Source organism: Helianthus annuus, chromosome 10 (assembly GCF_002127325.2).
Source record: "Helianthus annuus cultivar XRQ/B chromosome 10, HanXRQr2.0-SUNRISE, whole genome shotgun sequence".
Taxonomy (NCBI): domain Eukaryota; kingdom Viridiplantae; phylum Streptophyta; class Magnoliopsida; order Asterales; family Asteraceae; genus Helianthus; species Helianthus annuus.
Genome location: NC_035442.2, coordinates 131,835,752 through 131,854,048, shown reverse-complemented (window position 1 = coordinate 131,854,048; position 18,297 = coordinate 131,835,752). Strand labels below are relative to the sequence as shown.

The 18,297-nt window shown below is 37.3% G+C and overlaps 1 protein-coding gene across 1 annotated transcript; it reads right to left on the bottom strand.

Annotated features, from left to right (window-relative positions):
* Positions 1–1,104: 1,104 nt before the first annotated feature.
* LOC110882499 (uncharacterized protein At4g06744) lies at positions 1,105–2,946 on the bottom strand. Its single transcript, XM_035978308.1, has 2 exons — positions 2,445–2,946; positions 1,105–2,403 (listed from the first exon to the last, which is right to left on the bottom strand). Exons 1-2 carry the CDS (start codon positions 2,925–2,927, stop codon positions 1,132–1,134), a joined length of 1,755 nt encoding a protein of 584 aa, XP_035834201.1. The 5' UTR covers positions 2,928–2,946; the 3' UTR covers positions 1,105–1,131.
* Positions 2,947–18,297: the final 15,351 nt, after the last annotated feature.

Sequence of the window (18,297 nt, the reverse complement as noted above, 5' to 3'; positions counted from 1 at the left end):
CTTATGGTGATAAGTAGGGGTATTTGATTTTGTCTCCAGTTCAAGGGGTGTGTTGATGCAGATGTCTATACTTTTCTAAGGATGAAACACCATTTATCTCTGTATACATGTATATATATGACATAATAAATACATAATTAAACTTTTATTTTTAATATTAAAATAAATAATTAAATGCTTATGTATAAAATTACTAAAATTCCCTACTGATTATAAGTAAAATTAATGAAATACCCCTACTTTTAACTGATCTTTTTAATAGAGTTAGAGCTGGGGAGCAAACTGGAGACAAAATCAAAATATCAGAGAATAAAATGGTTATTTTTAAAGGTTTGACACAAAACCGTTAAAGTGACCAAACCATAGGGAGCAAAACGGAAGTTTACTCAAAGCATTATTGTATTTAAAATTGTTCTTTAAATATAAATGTAAATATCAAGGTAAACGAGTCAAAGCGCCGGCTCGCTACAATATTGGACCGGGCCTTAAACATGAACCCATAATTAATTTTTTTAGTAAATGAATAGGAATCCAAATTCTTTAAATATAGATGTAAAAATCAAGGGAAACCAGCCAAATCGTTTGTGTGCTACTCAAAACGGCTCGCTACAATATTGGATCGGGCCATCTCAAATGACCTTAAACAAGAACCTATAATTTATTTTTTTTAGTAAACAAATAGGAGTCCAAATTTTACTTATCGAACTCAAGTAGCCCCGTAATTCGAAACAAGCCTATTATATATGTATTCTTTGTTTAATATACTAAAACAAATAACTGTATTAATAGAATGTTAACTTCCTTCTATCTATAATATTATCTTATTGCTTTTATCATCAATCACATAGTGTATTTGTATGTAAAGGCATCTCATAACATGAAAATGTTCACCCCACTTACCTATACACAATTACATGTATCTTTTACTTCAAAAGCAATACCAAATGTTTATATTGCACATACATTTTGAAAGCAACCACAGTTCCAAGACTACATTAGTAAGTCCCAATTATTTTCATTTACTTAAAAAACACACACAAAAAATTATATAATAATAATATAATATAACATAATAATAATAAATAAATAAAAACAAAGCCATTATATTATACACACGCCCCACAATATGAGTTAATGCGGCGAAAGAGCTCCATAACTTCCCCTTCGTGGAGCCTGCACCGGCGCCGGCACTCTCCCTTGAATATTCGACGACTTAACTTGAGCACCCGACAACCCTTCGTTGCAAGGTGCATGAGTTGTGAGAAACTTTTCGTTTGGACATACATAATGATTTCTCGAGAAGAATTCCTCACATTCGTCATCTGTTCTCTGGTTGTTAAGATCTATAACGCAGTTCTTTGTCATGTCAAGTATCCCGCTATGGATTAGCTTTCGACACTGTGGACCAACCTGAGTGAAATAATTATAGGAAAGCGTAAAATTCGACAGATTCGGAAGGCTGCACACCTCCTCCGGCACCACACCTGAGAACTTATTATATGCCAAGTTCAAAAGCTCCATTTTCATTAAACACTGAAACGAGTGTGGAATCGGGCCATGCAACATATTAAATCCGACGTCGAACACAGTGGCCTTCTTCAAATATCCGATCTGGTATGGTAAACAACCGGTTAACTGGTTGTTTAAGAAAAGAACCTCGAGTAGGGTATTGGAAGCTTGACCAATGCTCGGAGGAATCCCACCCACAAATTTGTTGTTAGCTAGGGTTAGGTAAAGCGCCGTCGTTTTACCAAGATTGTAGGGGAGGGTTTGGATGAAATTATTGTTGTTGATGAAGAGCAAATCGAGGTTGAGACCGAAGACTTGTGCAGGAACTGTGCCAGCGAATGTGTTGAACCTGAGGTCGAGAAAGAGTAACTTGTTGGCTCCGAGGACTTCGTATGGGAATCTACCTGAGAAATTGTTGTTACTGAGGTCGAGCTCGTAGAAGTAGCGTAGGTTTTTGATGTCAGAAGGTATGGTGCCGGTGAAGTTGTTGGAGTTTGCATGGAAGAAAACAATGTCCGGTAAGCCGATGAGGAATTCGTTGAGGGTAAGATTTGGGCCGTTGAAGTTAAAGTTGTTGAACTTGACGCCGGCAAGGGCTTTTTGTTTGAAATCGGGTACGGTGTCGCATATGAACCCTTTGTAATTGCAAATATCTCCCCCTTTCCATGTGTTTGTTATTCCTAAGGGGTCGTGTGTCACTTTCTTTTTAAAGGTTTGAATTACGTCGTAGACTATCTCTAGCCGCTTGCTCTCGAAAACTGGTTTTCGTGGCCTCGACGGTGTTGGTGGTGGAGGTGATGGTGGTGGTGGCGATGGGGTTGGTGGTGGAGGTGGTGGTGATTTTTTGGTACTGGTGGTGGAGGTGATGGTGGTGGTGGTGATTTTTTTGGTACTGGCGGTGGAGGTGATGGTGGCGGTGGTGAGTTTTTTAGTACTGGTGGTGGTGGTGATAGTGGTGGTGGTGATGGGGTTCGTGGTGGTGGTGATTTTTTTAGTACTGGTGGTGGAGGTGATGGTGGTGGTGGTGATGGGGTTGGTGGTGGTGGTGGTGGTGGTGGCATGGTTGGTGGTGGGCATGATGCGGGAGGTGGTGGTGGTGTTGGTTCCGGGCACGATGGGGATGGGGGAGGTGGTGGCGGTGGTGGTGGGGGAGGTGGTGGCGGTGGTGGTGGTGGGGGAGGTGGCGGTGGTGGTGGTGGAGACATTGGTTGGCACGATGGAGGAGGGGGAGGTGGGCAAGGAGGGGGAAGTGGAGGGGGACAATAATGATTATCTTCCGGTGTTGGGGATGGCAATGCACCACCACCACCGTAAGTGACTATCTCGAATGTTTCTCTATGGGTAACTTGATCCCCATTGCCGGTGAAGAAATGAGTAATGAAGATGAAGATGAGTGAGAATGTACTGACTGTGGCCATTGTTGAAGAGTGTACTAGACAAAGATGAGGAATTGAAAGTAATGAAGAGTGGGGGGCAGTATATATGGTTGTAAACTTGGTCCTATCACCTATTTGTTAGATATAATGTTCAATTATTGATTAAGATTCAACGTTGCCGTCAAGGTACGACCCAAAGAGTTACACTTTGGGCAACGAACATTTAACGGTGTTTTAATCGTTAATCACCGGATCACGAAATAATAAGCGTGAAAGAAGAAATAGGTAATTATTTGGAATAATTACGGAGAGAAGGATTTAATAATATATATTATAATTAATTTGTTAATTATAATAAATTATATATTATATATATATATAGTTAATTATGAGATAATTAATAAAATAGCATTATGTTTGAATTCAATTATAATGTTGCATAGTATTTTAATCGGTGACTTCAATTAAATCCAATGGAGGAATTAAGATATATATTTTTGAAAGGGACTTATCTTTTATCTCATAATATTATGATAACAACTTTCCATTCAAAAAGGGATGAGTAACCATATACATATCTCCATTCCTTTGACAACCGGTTGATGATTATTATTGCCATCATCAAGAAAGAAAGTGGAATACTCAGACGCAATAAGAAGTATTGCAATATTCTCAAAGGACATATACTACAAGTATATCTTTTGTTTCTTCGTTACGCAAAAAGGTAAGTAAAGTTTCGAACTTTATTTTTCTTTAGATTAAGGTTTCGTTTGAAATCGTTTCAAACGAACAAATATGATTTCGTGGTCAACGATCATCTAGCGAGATCGTTCGTTGAACCAAGGTGTCTTTCTTGGATGTCACGATTCTTTAATTTTATTATAACCTATTTTGATTGTAAAGAGATCACTGGTGGAAACGGTTTAGAACCGAACCTCGTGTACATGTTTTCCGCTGCGTTCAGTTTGTTTGACAAATTGACCAAAATTATTTTCTAAAAGTTACACGAAAATTCCAACAGTGGTATCAGAGCCACCTTACAAATCAAAGTAGGCTTATTTTATAGATGTGTTTGTAGATCTATAAAATAGTTATAGGATTGCATGCTTAAAATCGAGTAGATTTGGCATAGGATCCTGTCACGTATAATAGTTATAGGCAAATTTTATTAAGGCCAAACATGAACACTTGTCAAAGTCCTCTTTGACAAAATAAGTTTTGGCCTTAACCTATTTCGTTTAGCTTAATGATCGTACTATGCATATCCGGGTCTAGAATCGTTTTATTTTATAACACGCGTACTAAATTAGTTTTTGAAGAGACGCGCGTTAAACACATAAAGAAAAACGGATATATTAAAATAATGTTTTTTTTACTATAAGCCAAATTAAAATATTAAAAAAAAAACCTAGCTAAACAAACTTTATTTCGAAAATAAAGTTAATTTTTAAAGACTTTTCGTAGGTTATTTAAAGAAAATTTAGATTTTCTTTTATATCAAAGTTTTTTTATATGGATTGGATCCAAGATTAAGTGGGAGCACAAAAGGGTTTGTGCTACACTTAATGGGCTCGGTTCATGTTCTTAGGCTCGAACGAACCGAATATATTCTGAACCCGGAATTGCATATTTATTTATTTTATTATGCGTTTTGCCATGAGATGTTTGTTACGTACATAAAATTAATAATTAATACACGATCATTAAAACGACAATTTTAATAAAAGGTTTATTAAGTATTGGATAGGTAATTAAAATAAACAGTTTATTTTAAAATACAAAAAATAAAAATTGGTTTTACAAAAATTAAAAGTTAATTTGAAAACCGTAATTAATAAAAGTTATTAATTAAAATAAATTTGCGACACGACCAACTTAGATTAAATAGGGTATTTAAAATTAATCGGTCGAGTGATTGAAAGGTGTTTCAAGTCGTCACAAATTAAAACGTAAAATTGATTTTTACAAAGGAGTTGTATAGCCTATGTTCATGCCATAGGCCGTACAAGTATTTTAAAACGACCCGAACTGGTAATTTTAAAATATAACCCAAATTAAAATCGATATTCTACGCCACCCTAAATTAAGAACACCCGAACTGATCTATCCGAACCCCTGGTGCTAGTGTTTACCCTGCATCTAGGCCTACGGTTTTGGTTAGGGGTAGTTCCGCGATTTCCATGCTTACATGGGCCGGGCTACGGTTCTTATTTGAGGACAAATATCACTTTTGCGACACGAGAGCGAATGTTAGTGTTTACCCTGCATTCGTCTTCTACGGTTGTGAAAGTGGGTGTAGTTGGGGTTAACGTACCAATGCTTGACAACACTCGTCATGCGACCCCAAACCGAGAACTGTGTAGTTGACACAATTGGTGATCGTCACCTACCCTTCAATCTATGCCAGTGAAGAGTGCTAAGTCCATTCACTGAGTTATGGGGAGATGGGATCTCATCCTAATTCCTAAAATTTTGTATATCTTGGGTCAAAACTGAATCAGGTTAATGCATGGAAATTACTAATAAAATTTTCTTCTAAATTCTACAGATGTCTACAAACAATTCTGATAACACCAAATTCTCGCTTAAGTCCATCCTTGAAAATGCTAAACTTGATAATTCTAACTTCATGGATTGGTACCGTAACCTGAAAATTGTTCTCAGGGCGGAGAAAAAGGCTTATGTCCTTGAAGGACCAATTCCCGAAGCACCTGCTGCTAATACGGGTGCAGCCCGTAGGACATGGGAAAAACATGTTGATGATTCCCAAGATGTGACATGTCTTATGCTTGCTATGATGATTCCAGAACTTCAGAAGAATCTGGAAAACTTGGGAGCATATGAGATGAGTGAGCAGCTGAAAAACATGTTTCAGCAGCAAGCTCGTCATGAGCGTTTTGAGGTGATGAGATCTCTCATTACATGTCGCATGCAGGAAGGTACTTCGGTCAATGCTCATGTACTGAAAATGAAGTCTTTCGTTGATCAACTGGAGCGTCTGAACGCACCCCTTAGTAATGAGTTAGCTACGGATGTGATTCTTAACTCGCTACCCAATTCATATCATCAATTGTAATGAACTATAACATGAATGGGTGGGAAAGAACGATCCTAGAGTTGCATCAGATGCTAAAAACTGCTGAGACAAACATCCCAACTAAGGGCAATCCAGTGTTGGCAATCAGGGAAGGAAGAATTACCAAGAAGAAGTTATCCAAGGGAAAAGGCAAGGCGAGTAAGCAAGACAAGGGCAAAGGCAAAAAGGTTTCCACTCCGAAGGCAAAGCCTCATAAAGATGCCAAGTGTTTTCACTGTGATGAGATCGGGCATTGGAAGAGGAATTGTCCCAAGTACCTGGCTGAGTTGAAGCTTAAGAAGCTGCAAATAGGAGAATCCTCAGGTACACATGTTATTGATCTATTTTCCTTTTCGAGCAAATCTTGGGTGTTTGACACTGGATGTGGTTTTCACATTTTTAATGATTTGCATGGACTAAAAAGGATTAGGAAGCTGAAGCAGGGTGACTTAGAGCTGCACGTTGGGAACGGGCAGAATGTTGCTGTGAAGGCAGTTGGAGAATTTATTCTTGAATTACCTTCTGGACTGTTTATTACTTTAGACAATGTTTTTATATTCCTAGTTTGACTAAGAATATTATTTCTGTTTCTGCTTTAAGAGAACAAGGTTTTAATTATGCTTTTGATATTGTTAATGGTAGCATTTCTGCACTTTTAAATGGTGTGTTCTGTTTTGAGGCTAAGCCTCACAATGGTGTATATGAAATAGATACTTCTAACAATAGATCAAATAATATGGTATGCTCTCTTTCCTCTAAACGTGTTAAAACTAGCTTTAATCAAACATATCGTTGGCATTGTCGTCTTGGCCATATTAACATCAATCGCATGAGGAAGCTCCAAACCGCAGGGATTCTAGAATCCACGGGCCAGGAGACTTATGATTTATGCGAATGTTGTCTAAGTGGCAAGATGACTAAGGCCCCTTTTACCGGAACTAGTGAAAGGGCCAAAGACCTGTTAGAACTCATACATACTGATGTATGTGGTCCATTCAGGACTATGTCAAGGAACGGGGAAAGATACTTCGTTACATTTACTGATGATTATAGTAGATATGGATATGTTTATCTTATGAAGTTTAAACATGAAACCTTTGAAAAGTTCAAAGAATTCCAAAATGAAGTACAGAATCAACTAGGGAAAACGATTAAGGCACTTCGATCCGATCGAGGTGGTGAATACATTAATCAAGAGTTTAATGAACATCTCAAGAAGTGTGGGATTATATCCCAACTAACTCCACCTGGAACACCACAACTTAATGGTGTGTCTGAGAGGAGAATCGAACCTTTATTAGATATGGTTCGATCAATGATGTGTCGTACAAACTTACCACACTCTTTTTGGAGTTATGCTCTTGAAACTGCTATACGTCTTGTGAATATTGCTCCTACTAAAAAGGTAGAAAAGACACCATATAAGATGTGGCATGGTAAACCACCTAAAGTCTCTTACCTTCGCATATGGGGATGTAACGCTTATGTTACCAGTGAGTCTTCGGACAAACTTGATCCTCGCGGTGAAAAAGTTGTTTTCATTGGATATGCATATCCGGTTGGTTATTATTTCTATAATCCTGCTGAAAATAGAGTTTTCACTAAGCGTCGAGGAACATTCCTAGAGGATGAGCTTATGGCGTGAGGAATTGGAGATAATCTTGTGATCTTGAGGAAATTCGAGAACCACAAATTGATCAACCAATAGTCGAATCTGCCTCTCAACAAAATATTGTTGAACCTGAACCTGAGAGGATTCAGGAATCCGATGTAACACTAGGCGTCCGCAGAAGTACGAGGGATCGTCATGGACCTGATAGGTATTCACCTGATAGGTACGTCTTGATAATAGATCAAGAAGAGCCCTCAACCTACAAAGCTGCGATTTCAGGTAACGAATCTGAAAAATGGCTCGAAGCCTGGGCGTCGAGATGCAATCCATGTATGACAACCAAGTCTGGGATTTGGTTGAATTTCCTCCCGAATGTCGAACTGTAGGAAGTAAATGGGTTTTCAAGTTGAAAACAGACATGGATGGAAATGTGCAAACCTATAAGGCTCGGTTGGTTGCTAAAGGATTTACTCAGACTCAAGGAGTTGATTATGAGGAAACCTTCTCGCCAGTAGCCATGCTTAAGTCTATTAGGATTCTACTTGCCATAGCCGCGTATTATGACTACGAGATATGGCAAATGGATGTCAAAACCGCGTTCCTAAATGGACACCTAACAGAAGATGTCTATATGGAGCAGCCTGAAGGTTTTGTAGATCCTAAGAATCCTAAGAAAGTTTGCAAGTTGAATAAATCCATTTATGGATTGAAACAAGCATCTCGAAGCTGGAATCTTCGTTTTGATCAGAAAATCAAACAATTTGGTTTTATCAAAAATGAAGATGAGCCGTGTGTTTATAAGAAGGCAAGTGGGAGTTCTATTACTTTTCTAATCCTGTATGTAGATGACATACTTCTCATTGGAAACAATATCCGATGCTGCAGGACGTTAAATCCTGGCTTGGTAAATGTTTCTCAATGAAGGATCTTGGAGAAGCTGCTTATATTCTAGGAATAAAGATTTATAGAGATAGATCTAAGCGGCTACTTGGACTTAGTCAAAGTACATATATTGATAAGGTCATTCGACGTTTTTCAATGCAAGATTCCAAGAAGGGTCTCTTGCCAATGGCAAGTGGAACCGTACTGAATAGTCATCAGTGTCCCAAATTGGACAAAGATAAAGAGGATATGAAAAAGGTTCCATATGCCTCTGCTATCGGTTCCATCATATATGCCATGTTATGTACTAGACCGGACGTATCGTTTGCTCTGAGCTTGATTAGCAGATATAAACAGAATCCTGGTAAAAGTCACTGGATTGCTGTGAAAAATATCCTAAAGTACTTAAAAAGAACTAAGGATATGTTTCTGATATTTGGCGGTTTGGAAGAAGAGATGAGAGTAAAGTGTTACACCGCACAATCTTGTATAAACCCCCGCAACAAGAATAAACATACAAAAGGATGAAGGTTTGGTTGAGGATCGTGTTAGACACGGGGTCCTTAAAACAGATTTCGCGCCTCAAGCTTCCAAACGGATCGTGATGATTCACGATCTCAGACAGGCTATGTTTTTACTTTAAATGGTGGTGCTATAACTTGGAAGAGTTCTAAGCAAAGCGTGGTGGCCCAGTCGACCACCGAATCAGAATATATAGCGGCTTCAGAAGCTGCTAAGGAGGCTGTTTGGATGAAAAAGTTCATTGCTGATCTCGGAGTTATACCAAGCATACAGAAGCCTATCGAGATATTTTGCGACAATACAGGTGCAATTGCTCAGGCAAAGGAACCAAGGTCGCATCACAGCACGAAGCATATTCTCAGAAAATTCCACTACATACGGGAAGTTTTGGAAAGAGGAGACATTGTAGTAGAGAAAATTGATACTGATCAGAATCTAGCGGACCCATTTACTAAGCCTATACCTCAAGTGAGACACGAGAAGCATGCTGATTGTATAGGTCTTAGATATGCTAGACAGTGGGTCTGATTTTGTAATTTAGTAATTTGGTGCATTTTGAACTGTAAACAGTATTTTATGTTTATTTGAATTTAATGGTTGAATGTCTTTTAAACTATTATATCTGTGTTCAAATATTAGTACGTTAAGTATCTATGAATATTGTATTCTAAAATGTCCATAGTCTATCAAATTCGTGAGAACCAATCTGGTAAAAGACTATTGTGAATTAGATGGTTGATCCATATCATGGATACTCAAAGTGTTGAGAACCATATTCACTGATATGATTAGTTGAATCATATTGGGCGTAACTCGTTTCAAAATGATCTTCATGGATCTTAGTCATAAGACATTTTGAATAGGTACGATGATTGTATCCTTAGACCTGCGGTACATAATAGAACTAACTTATGAATGGTTGCTCTTTGATTCTATCTAACGCTGTACGTAACTGGCAGTAATAAGGATAGTTTTGGGAATGATCTGAAGTTTAGTGGGAGTTGTTTGTAGCCAAAGGGATCTGTGCTTCTATACTTAGGAGAGGAACACTCTGGCGCCTTTCGTTGATTTGAACTGGTTAAACGCGTGGCCACGCTCAAACTAGTAGTAGTTTGATAAACCACTTCAAATCAGGAACGAAATTAGAAATGGTTGAATAATATATGAGAATGAATTGGATCCATGTCTCATGTTCAACAAGTGTTCAATACAGAGGGATAAATGAGTCGATAACCAGGGATATAGTATTTGCATAACCAAAGGTTTGATTAGTGCAAAGAATTAGTTGACATAAATTTGTCATACCTTGTTGGGGGCAATATGATGCAGCTAGGCACCCACTATTGTTTACATTGAAACTTAATCAGCCAATCGACCAAGTGGGAGATTGTTAGATATAATGTTCAATTATTGATTAAGATTCAACGTTGCCGTCAAGGTACGACCCAAAGAGTTACACTTTGGGCAACGAACATTTAACGATGTTTTAATCGTTAATCACCGGATCACGAAATAATAAGCGTGAAAGAAGAAATAGGTAATTATTTGGAATAATTACGGAGAGAAGGATTTAATAATATATATTATAATTAATTTGTTAATTATAATAAATTATATATTATATATATAGTTAATTATGAGATAATTAATAAAATAGCATTATGTTTGAATTCAATTATAATGTTGCATAGTATTTTAATCGGTGACTTCAATTAAATCCAATGGAGGAATTAAGATATATATTTTTGAAAGGGACTTATCTTTTATCTCATAATATTATGATAACAACTTTCCATTCAAAAAGGGATGAGTAACCATATACATATCTCCATTCCTTTGACAACCGGTTGATGATTATTATTGCCATCATCAATAAAGGAAGTGGAATACTCAGACGCAATAAGAAGTATTGCAATATTCTCAAAGGACGTATACTACAAGTATATCTTTTGTTTCTTCGTTACGCAAAAAGGTAAGTAAAGTTTCGAACTTTATTTTCTTTAGATTAAGGTTTCGTTTAAAATCGTTTCAAACGAACAAATATGATTTCGTGGTCAACGATCATCTAGCGAGATCGTTCGTTGAACCAAGGTGTCTTTCTTGGATGTCACGATTCTTTAATTTTATTATAACCTATTTTGATTGTAAAGAGATCACTGGTGGAAACGGTATAGCACCGAACCTCGTGTACATGTTTTCCGCTGCGTTCAGTTTGTTTGACAAATTGACCAAAATTATTTTCTAAAAGTTACACGAAAATTCCAACACTATGTTCTATGTATATCTTATATATGTTATATTACATTTATTTATTTATATTTAGTTTATAACATGGAATGTAACTTTTTTTTATAGTTTTTTGTTTTTATTAGTTTTTTAAACATGCTGAACTTTAGGGTTTTTTTTTTTTTTTTTTTTTTTTTTTTTTTTTAACAAAATTATAGTTTTTTATAGCTTATACCATAACCTTAAATGGGTTTAGTTTTTTTATTAGTTTTTATTTTATGCAACTTTGTTTCCTATAGTTTGCCACAAAAGTTAAATAAGTTTAGGGTGAGCGGAGTGGGGCGGTAAACAGATCGGCAAAGCGGTTTACCGAACGGTAACACCGTCGCCGTCTGTGTTTACCGCTCGGTGAAAGTTGATGATCGGTAAAGGTTTACCGATGAGGGAAGGGGGAGAGAGATGGGTGTGTGGTGGAGTCCATTGCTTCTCAACCAATCACAAATTTTTCCTTTTAAAAAAAATAGTTTACCTAAACCCTATTAGGTAAACCATCACCAATGCTTTTGAGCATTAGGTAAACAATTTAGATGAATTGACGTGACACTGTCTGATTGGGTGAATGAGGAGTTTACCTATTCCAAATAGGTAACCACTCACTTCACCCTTAGGTTTTTTAAACAGTTTCGTTTCGTTTTTTCCTTTATTTGATCGTCATTTGGTTGCTACTTACTATGATGTTTAATGGTCACATTTGGTCACTTAGTTTTTTTTTTTTTTTTTTTTTTTTTTTTTTTTTTGTTCATGTGCTACTTAACACGGTGTTTGGTGGTCACCTTGGTCTATCAGGTTTTTTTTACCCTCTCAACTTTCTAATACGGGTTAGCATAAATTCGACTTCGTCTACGTTTTACGTAGGGGTGAGCAAATTAACCACCATAACCGATAACCAAACCATAACCGACATAATCGAACCACTAATAACCGATAACCAATATAACCAATGGTTATGGTTATGAAACTTTGTATAACCGCTCAATCGGTTATGGTTATGAAGCTTTGGTTAACCGAATATAACCGAAACCGAACCGAAGTTGTGATGTTAATTTTATATAATAGATTTGTGTTTTACAAAACCATATAGAGGGTTTTTACTAAGATAAAAGTATGTTAGTAACAAAATGATCTTGATATAGATGTCATTTATTTTGATAAAGAACTAAGGTGTTATGCCATAATTGTTTTTGTTTGAGAATTACCTTATTAAAAAGAACTCCAAATCGGTAGTTTAACCAAAAAGTTTAGTCTTCGTTATCTTATAAAATAGGCTCAAGCTAAGTTCAAGTCGTGCACAACCTTATTTATTTCAAACCTTGCTTGGTTACTTAACCGAAATTAACCAAAACCGAACCATAACCGACTTCATAACCGATTAACCATAACCGAAGTTTGGTTATGGTTATGGTTACCAAAACTCTGTAACAGAACTAGCGGTTATGGTTATGGATAATAGTAAAAACCGACCTAAACCGACCCATGCACACCCCTAGTTTTACGTCACTTGGTGTTAGAAATTCGTGTTTTCATTTTACGTTTTTTTTTTCGGTTTTAGTCATTGTTCGATTGCTGCTTAGCATAATTTTACGCCCCTCCCCCTCCCTGCAATACTGGTAGCATGATTTTACGCCCCACACATCACCATAGGGAAGTTAAGACTAGTTCTCTATTATAAAATAACGAGTTTTATGACCCGCATGATATGGCGGGACCGTTAAACAAATAAAAATAGACGTAAAAATGTTGAACCATGCACGCGTGTTGCTTGGTATTAACTCACCAAAGTTTGACCATATAACGCCCCATTTCCATACACTTTAGAACTTAAGAAATTTCAACAATTATTTTAGAAAAAAATTGACATGACTCGTTCGTAACGTGAACAATCCCTGTTTTGACCGACTTAATTCCAAGTAAAATACGACCCTTTTGATGGAATTAACAAATCCAAAACATACTTTTAATTAGCTACCGACATCTAGAAAATTTCAAAAGTCCCAACAAGTCAAACTTCAAGGTTTAGCTACTATTCAAGACTAATTACAACAAAAATACATTTGACCAAAAAGTTTGTTATTAAAAGTAGCGGAAGCGCTTATAGGCGAGATATATATGGGTGCTCGTTCCAAGTCGCCGAACCGATTAAACTGAGGCTTTACCTACATCAAACACCAATGAAAGAATTAATCCATAATCACATTAACAATTTGCAGATCAAATAATCGACATATTTCTTGCCTTTACATCATTCTTTTTGTTTACACTTACTACCCGTTGAACGGGTCATTACATTCTCGCCTCAAATAGAGACATTACATTCCATTCCTTACATACCCGTTAGTAACGGATATTAACATTCATGACATAACTTCCATTCGGTTCGTTTATGACGAACAAACGCAATCTTTACATTTTTACACATGCACCCCAACCCGTACATGACTGTCACACCCCAACCGATGGCGGAATCATCGGGGCATGGCACTGAGCGAAACAGATTGTCCAAAAGTTTCCATAACAACTATCATCACTATTTAGTTTAAATAAAACGTCCCATACCATGTCCCAAATAATAAAACAAATTATTACAGATAACAACCAGTCAAATATTCTGTTCCGACAACTATGATTTAAATGAATAATATAAATATTGTTCAAATGCTCCTAAAGACCCGGTCGGACAAGATCTACAGACAACTATGCTCTAGACGCTTGTTTCTGACAGACAACTATTTGTTGGGGGGCTCTAGAGCTTTATTCTGGCCTCGTTTTCCTAGCAAGAAAACATCTTAAACACCTGTCACATATGTTAAAATAAAGTCAATACATATAATGTAAAGGTGAGCATACAAGTTTGATAATAACATAGTAGAGTTTGAATAGTTTACGCATAACCAGCACGTACACAGAGGAAAACGAAGCATGTTAATTATCGACATGGATCTATCGATACCAATGACTGCGGGTTGACTGTCCGAGACAGTTCGCAATACATGATTACCACCGTAATCCATGCAAGTAATTGTCCTTATCAACCCCCGTGTGAACGGGTGCTGAGTCCAAACTATAGTACTACGTCGTTAAGGCAGGTAGACAGCATTCCACGTGTAAACATAACAACAAGCATTCATGTAATCACGTAATACATGTGAATCGGTTAGCGTTCAAATAATTGAGTAGTGTGATCGATTGTGTTTTGATATAAGTAACGTATGTAACACCCAAAAGTGCTAAAAGTAAAAAGGGATCGAGTATACTCACAGCGATTGGTTGATGGATTGAAGGGAGCGCTTGAGAGTAGGGTTAGCCTGAACAGTTCGATAGCATAACGATGAATACACGTAAAATGGAAACAAGGGATGGTGGGTCGAACAACCTGGTCGATCGGACTGTAGGTTCGATCGGACGGGTTGTTCGTTCGGAGAACCAGTCCGTTCGGACAGTCTGTCCGGTCGGTTGGCTGGACCGATCGGATGGACTGTTCGAATGGATCGTTTCTTCCTTTGGAAAGGATGTGTTTGTGTATGATGGTTTGACCTTTTGAGGTTTTCGTTGTAGTATTGGAGAACATTGAAGTGTTCTTACCTTTCAGGTCGGTCGATCGAACGGGTCGTTCGATCGGTCGGCTTAACCGATCGGTTAGACACTTCAGTAGTTAGTTCTTAGTAGGATGTCACCTGATCGGACAGTACGTTCGATCGAATGGCACTCTAATACGTCGAACGAGTTGAAAATCGATTAAGTGTTGAAGCATAGTATCTCATGATCCGAAGAGTAATGTTTACCAATCAGTCGTTCAATCGGACATTACTTCGTTCAATACATACCTCATGAAATTGTCAAATTGTTGGGCCATATGCTAGCCGATCGGCTGGCCTGGTCGATCGGTTGACATGTCCGATCGGTTGGGCTGTCCGTTCGGGCAGCCTAACCGTTCGGTCAGCATCCTGACCTGGTCGTCCTGTTCGTCTAACACTTGGCTGTTTTGATTGTTTGACGTTATATCGAGGTAGTTTGACAACGAGCTGAACCATGGAACTTTCGTTCTTACTGGTTTCCCCTGCTCGGACAGGAATCACCCAAGTCCAGCCGGTGAACTGTTCCGAACGGTAGTTTGATGTTTAACCCGGAATCGGTGAACCTCGTAGATAGAATCCGAATCTTGAACCACTCGTCCATTAGAATGATTGGTGAGTTGACTCAAGCTCCGTTTCTATCGGTTTGAAGGCATTGAGTGTAAAAGAGTTGAAAGAAAGTTGGAAATCCATCTTTCAATCCTTCACACCATGTAAATGTGTAGATCTGTGAGAGATCGTAGTTTGTTTATGTGGAAATCCGTTAGATTCAAGCTATTCATGGTGGGATGAGGCCAAAACATGATGTTCTTGAAGAACACCATGATGACATCATCCTAGAATGCTCAGATCTTGATGATTTCACGGTTAGAAATCAAGATTTGAAAGATAGAAAGGTGTAGGAGTGTGTATTGATCAAGAAAGTACAAGATTTAGGATGAAAACTTACCGGAATCGGAAGAAATCTGAGAAAAGGAGGGGAGCACGAGCTGGTTGGTCTGAGAGTTTCCAAAAGTGGAAAGGAATGTGTAACAACTGTCACTAAAATCCATAATTAGGATGGTAATTAGCTATTAAGAAAACCCTAATTGAGAAACCCAAGTAATTCTGCACTAACCCTAAAATTTCCAGAACAATCAGAATCAGGATCAGGACCCCTAAAACTCAGGGGGGGGGGGGGGGCAAAACCCTAGTTACGATTATCTAAATAACTTGTTGGCCGTTTTGAATTTTACAATTTCATCAACTCAGCAAGCCTAGTTAGGGACGTGGCTACCTATAGAAACTAGGTTACCCCTCGCGTAGCGCGACGCCCATAGGGGTACCCCTCGCGCTACGCGACGGTGGTCAAATTTCGTATATAAATAGGGGTGTCTGGGACTTGAATTTGAGAGTTGAAACGACGTAAAACGTCAAAATACACGCTGAGTTATCAGCTATATACTACACAAACACACACCACTACTAGAAAATAGGCCTAATGCAACCTTTTAGATGCAACTTTTTTTCAATTGAGTTGCATTTGACTCTAATGCAACTTTGTTGAATATAAAGGTTGCATTAGAAGATCTAATGCAACCTTTTTCATAAAAGGTTGCAGAATCTTATTGGATTTGCAACCCTTTTTCTTATAAGGTTGCAAATTACATTAAAATTTGCAACTTTTGTTCAAAAGGTTGCAATTATAAAACTTTTAATGCAACTATTATTTTAAAAGGTTTCGTTCTTAAAAGTTAAATGCATTACTTTAAAATGTTGCATCCGCTTTATTTACATTCACACACATAGATTAACAAAATAAATATTGTTACAACAAATCTAATATGTTTCTGTAAAGATTTTTACACCAAACTAATCCTCACAAACAACAAATTCACAAAATCTAAGCAATAAGCACACCATTAATGGTTCTAGCCCTTTTGTTGAATTTGGACTTGTTAATTTCTGTTATGATTCAATATCAATTTATGCTCTCCTATGAAGTTCTAAGTTTAGCTTACTTCCTATTCATTTGAGTTGCTTGTTTCACTTGGACTACAATACTTGCTTTCTAGTCCCTACACACATATATAAATTTTGAAGCATAAACATTTATACATCTTACGGACCTCACTACACACAATGGGTTAAAAAAGAGGGCCCTAAAAAGTTTTATAAAAATATATAAAAAATTATATAAAAACTTATATTATTTATCTTTTAATTTCAGGCCACGGTAAAAGCGGGCCCAGAATAGTCACCCACCCAGCCCCTCCTTGACTCCTTCAATTTGGCCCTGGTAAAACATATTCAGTTACTAACCTGTTTGTAACTTAGGTTAACCCATGTGGCTACAAGTTAAAACCCACCTCTTGTAAGTTGTAAAATATTTTACTGGTTCCCGCCATAACCACTGTAATCCTGTCCCCAATTTTCCCCATATTTCCTTTAAAATTTTCAATGTCTTTTCCCTCCTAAAGTTCATTCTAAACCTAATTGTATCCGTACAGTAACATCTGAAGCCCGATATGTATTGGACACCATGAAGAAATCTGGAAGAACATGACCTCCCAATCGAGCAAACCGATCCATCTACATTTTGTAAACTCCCTGCATCTTCATATCGATCCAATTTCAACAAGAAACGGTTATGGTATAGGACAAGACTCGCTAATGATAAGCATTCTTTACCTTCCCATATATGTTGCTTAATGTACGATTTGAAGTTCTATTTACCGTATTCCATTATTCAATGAATTGTGGGGTTATTTGTTCTTAACGAATTAATTGCAAAACTTATGATGCAGTGTTTGCAATCGATTTTTATAGAAATCTATTAGGATATGTAGTGCCGATTCATATGTGTTCTGTTAGGGTTTTTGTTAGCTTTGGGGTGTTTGTGTGTGGGTGTGGGGTGGGGGGGAGGGTTGTGGTTGGATCTTAATAACTTGTAGACTTGTAAAGGCTTTTCCATCTGGGCTACCTGTGTTTGTTAACATTTGTATTGGGTGGTTATGCAGTGTCTAAAAAATATCATGATCAATCATGGTTATTTTAACCACATATGAATTTATATGATTCGGACCAAGGATCAATAGATTTAAGTCAGACGAGGATTATCTTGACAATACTTAGTTGGGTGGTTACTTTTGTGATATCAATTTCACTGGCATATCTTTGGCCTCGTTCATGTGCAGCGACTTATATTGATAAGGTTGAATTCATAGTCGTCAAGATCGTAAGTGGTAAAGATGAATTACTCACGCTTACCTTTTCAGTGCATTCTTTGATAGGAATATCACAATGTAGATGCGCATATAGTTATCTTTTATTTCATTTAGACCCGCGCAACAGTGTTTTTCGCTTTAATATGATGCATACAATAAGGTACAAGACATTATGTAAACAAATAAGGTTTTTGTACTGTCAACAGCTGGTTCATGTTAGGTTTCACTGATCAGATATAATTAACATCATATTCGTGCT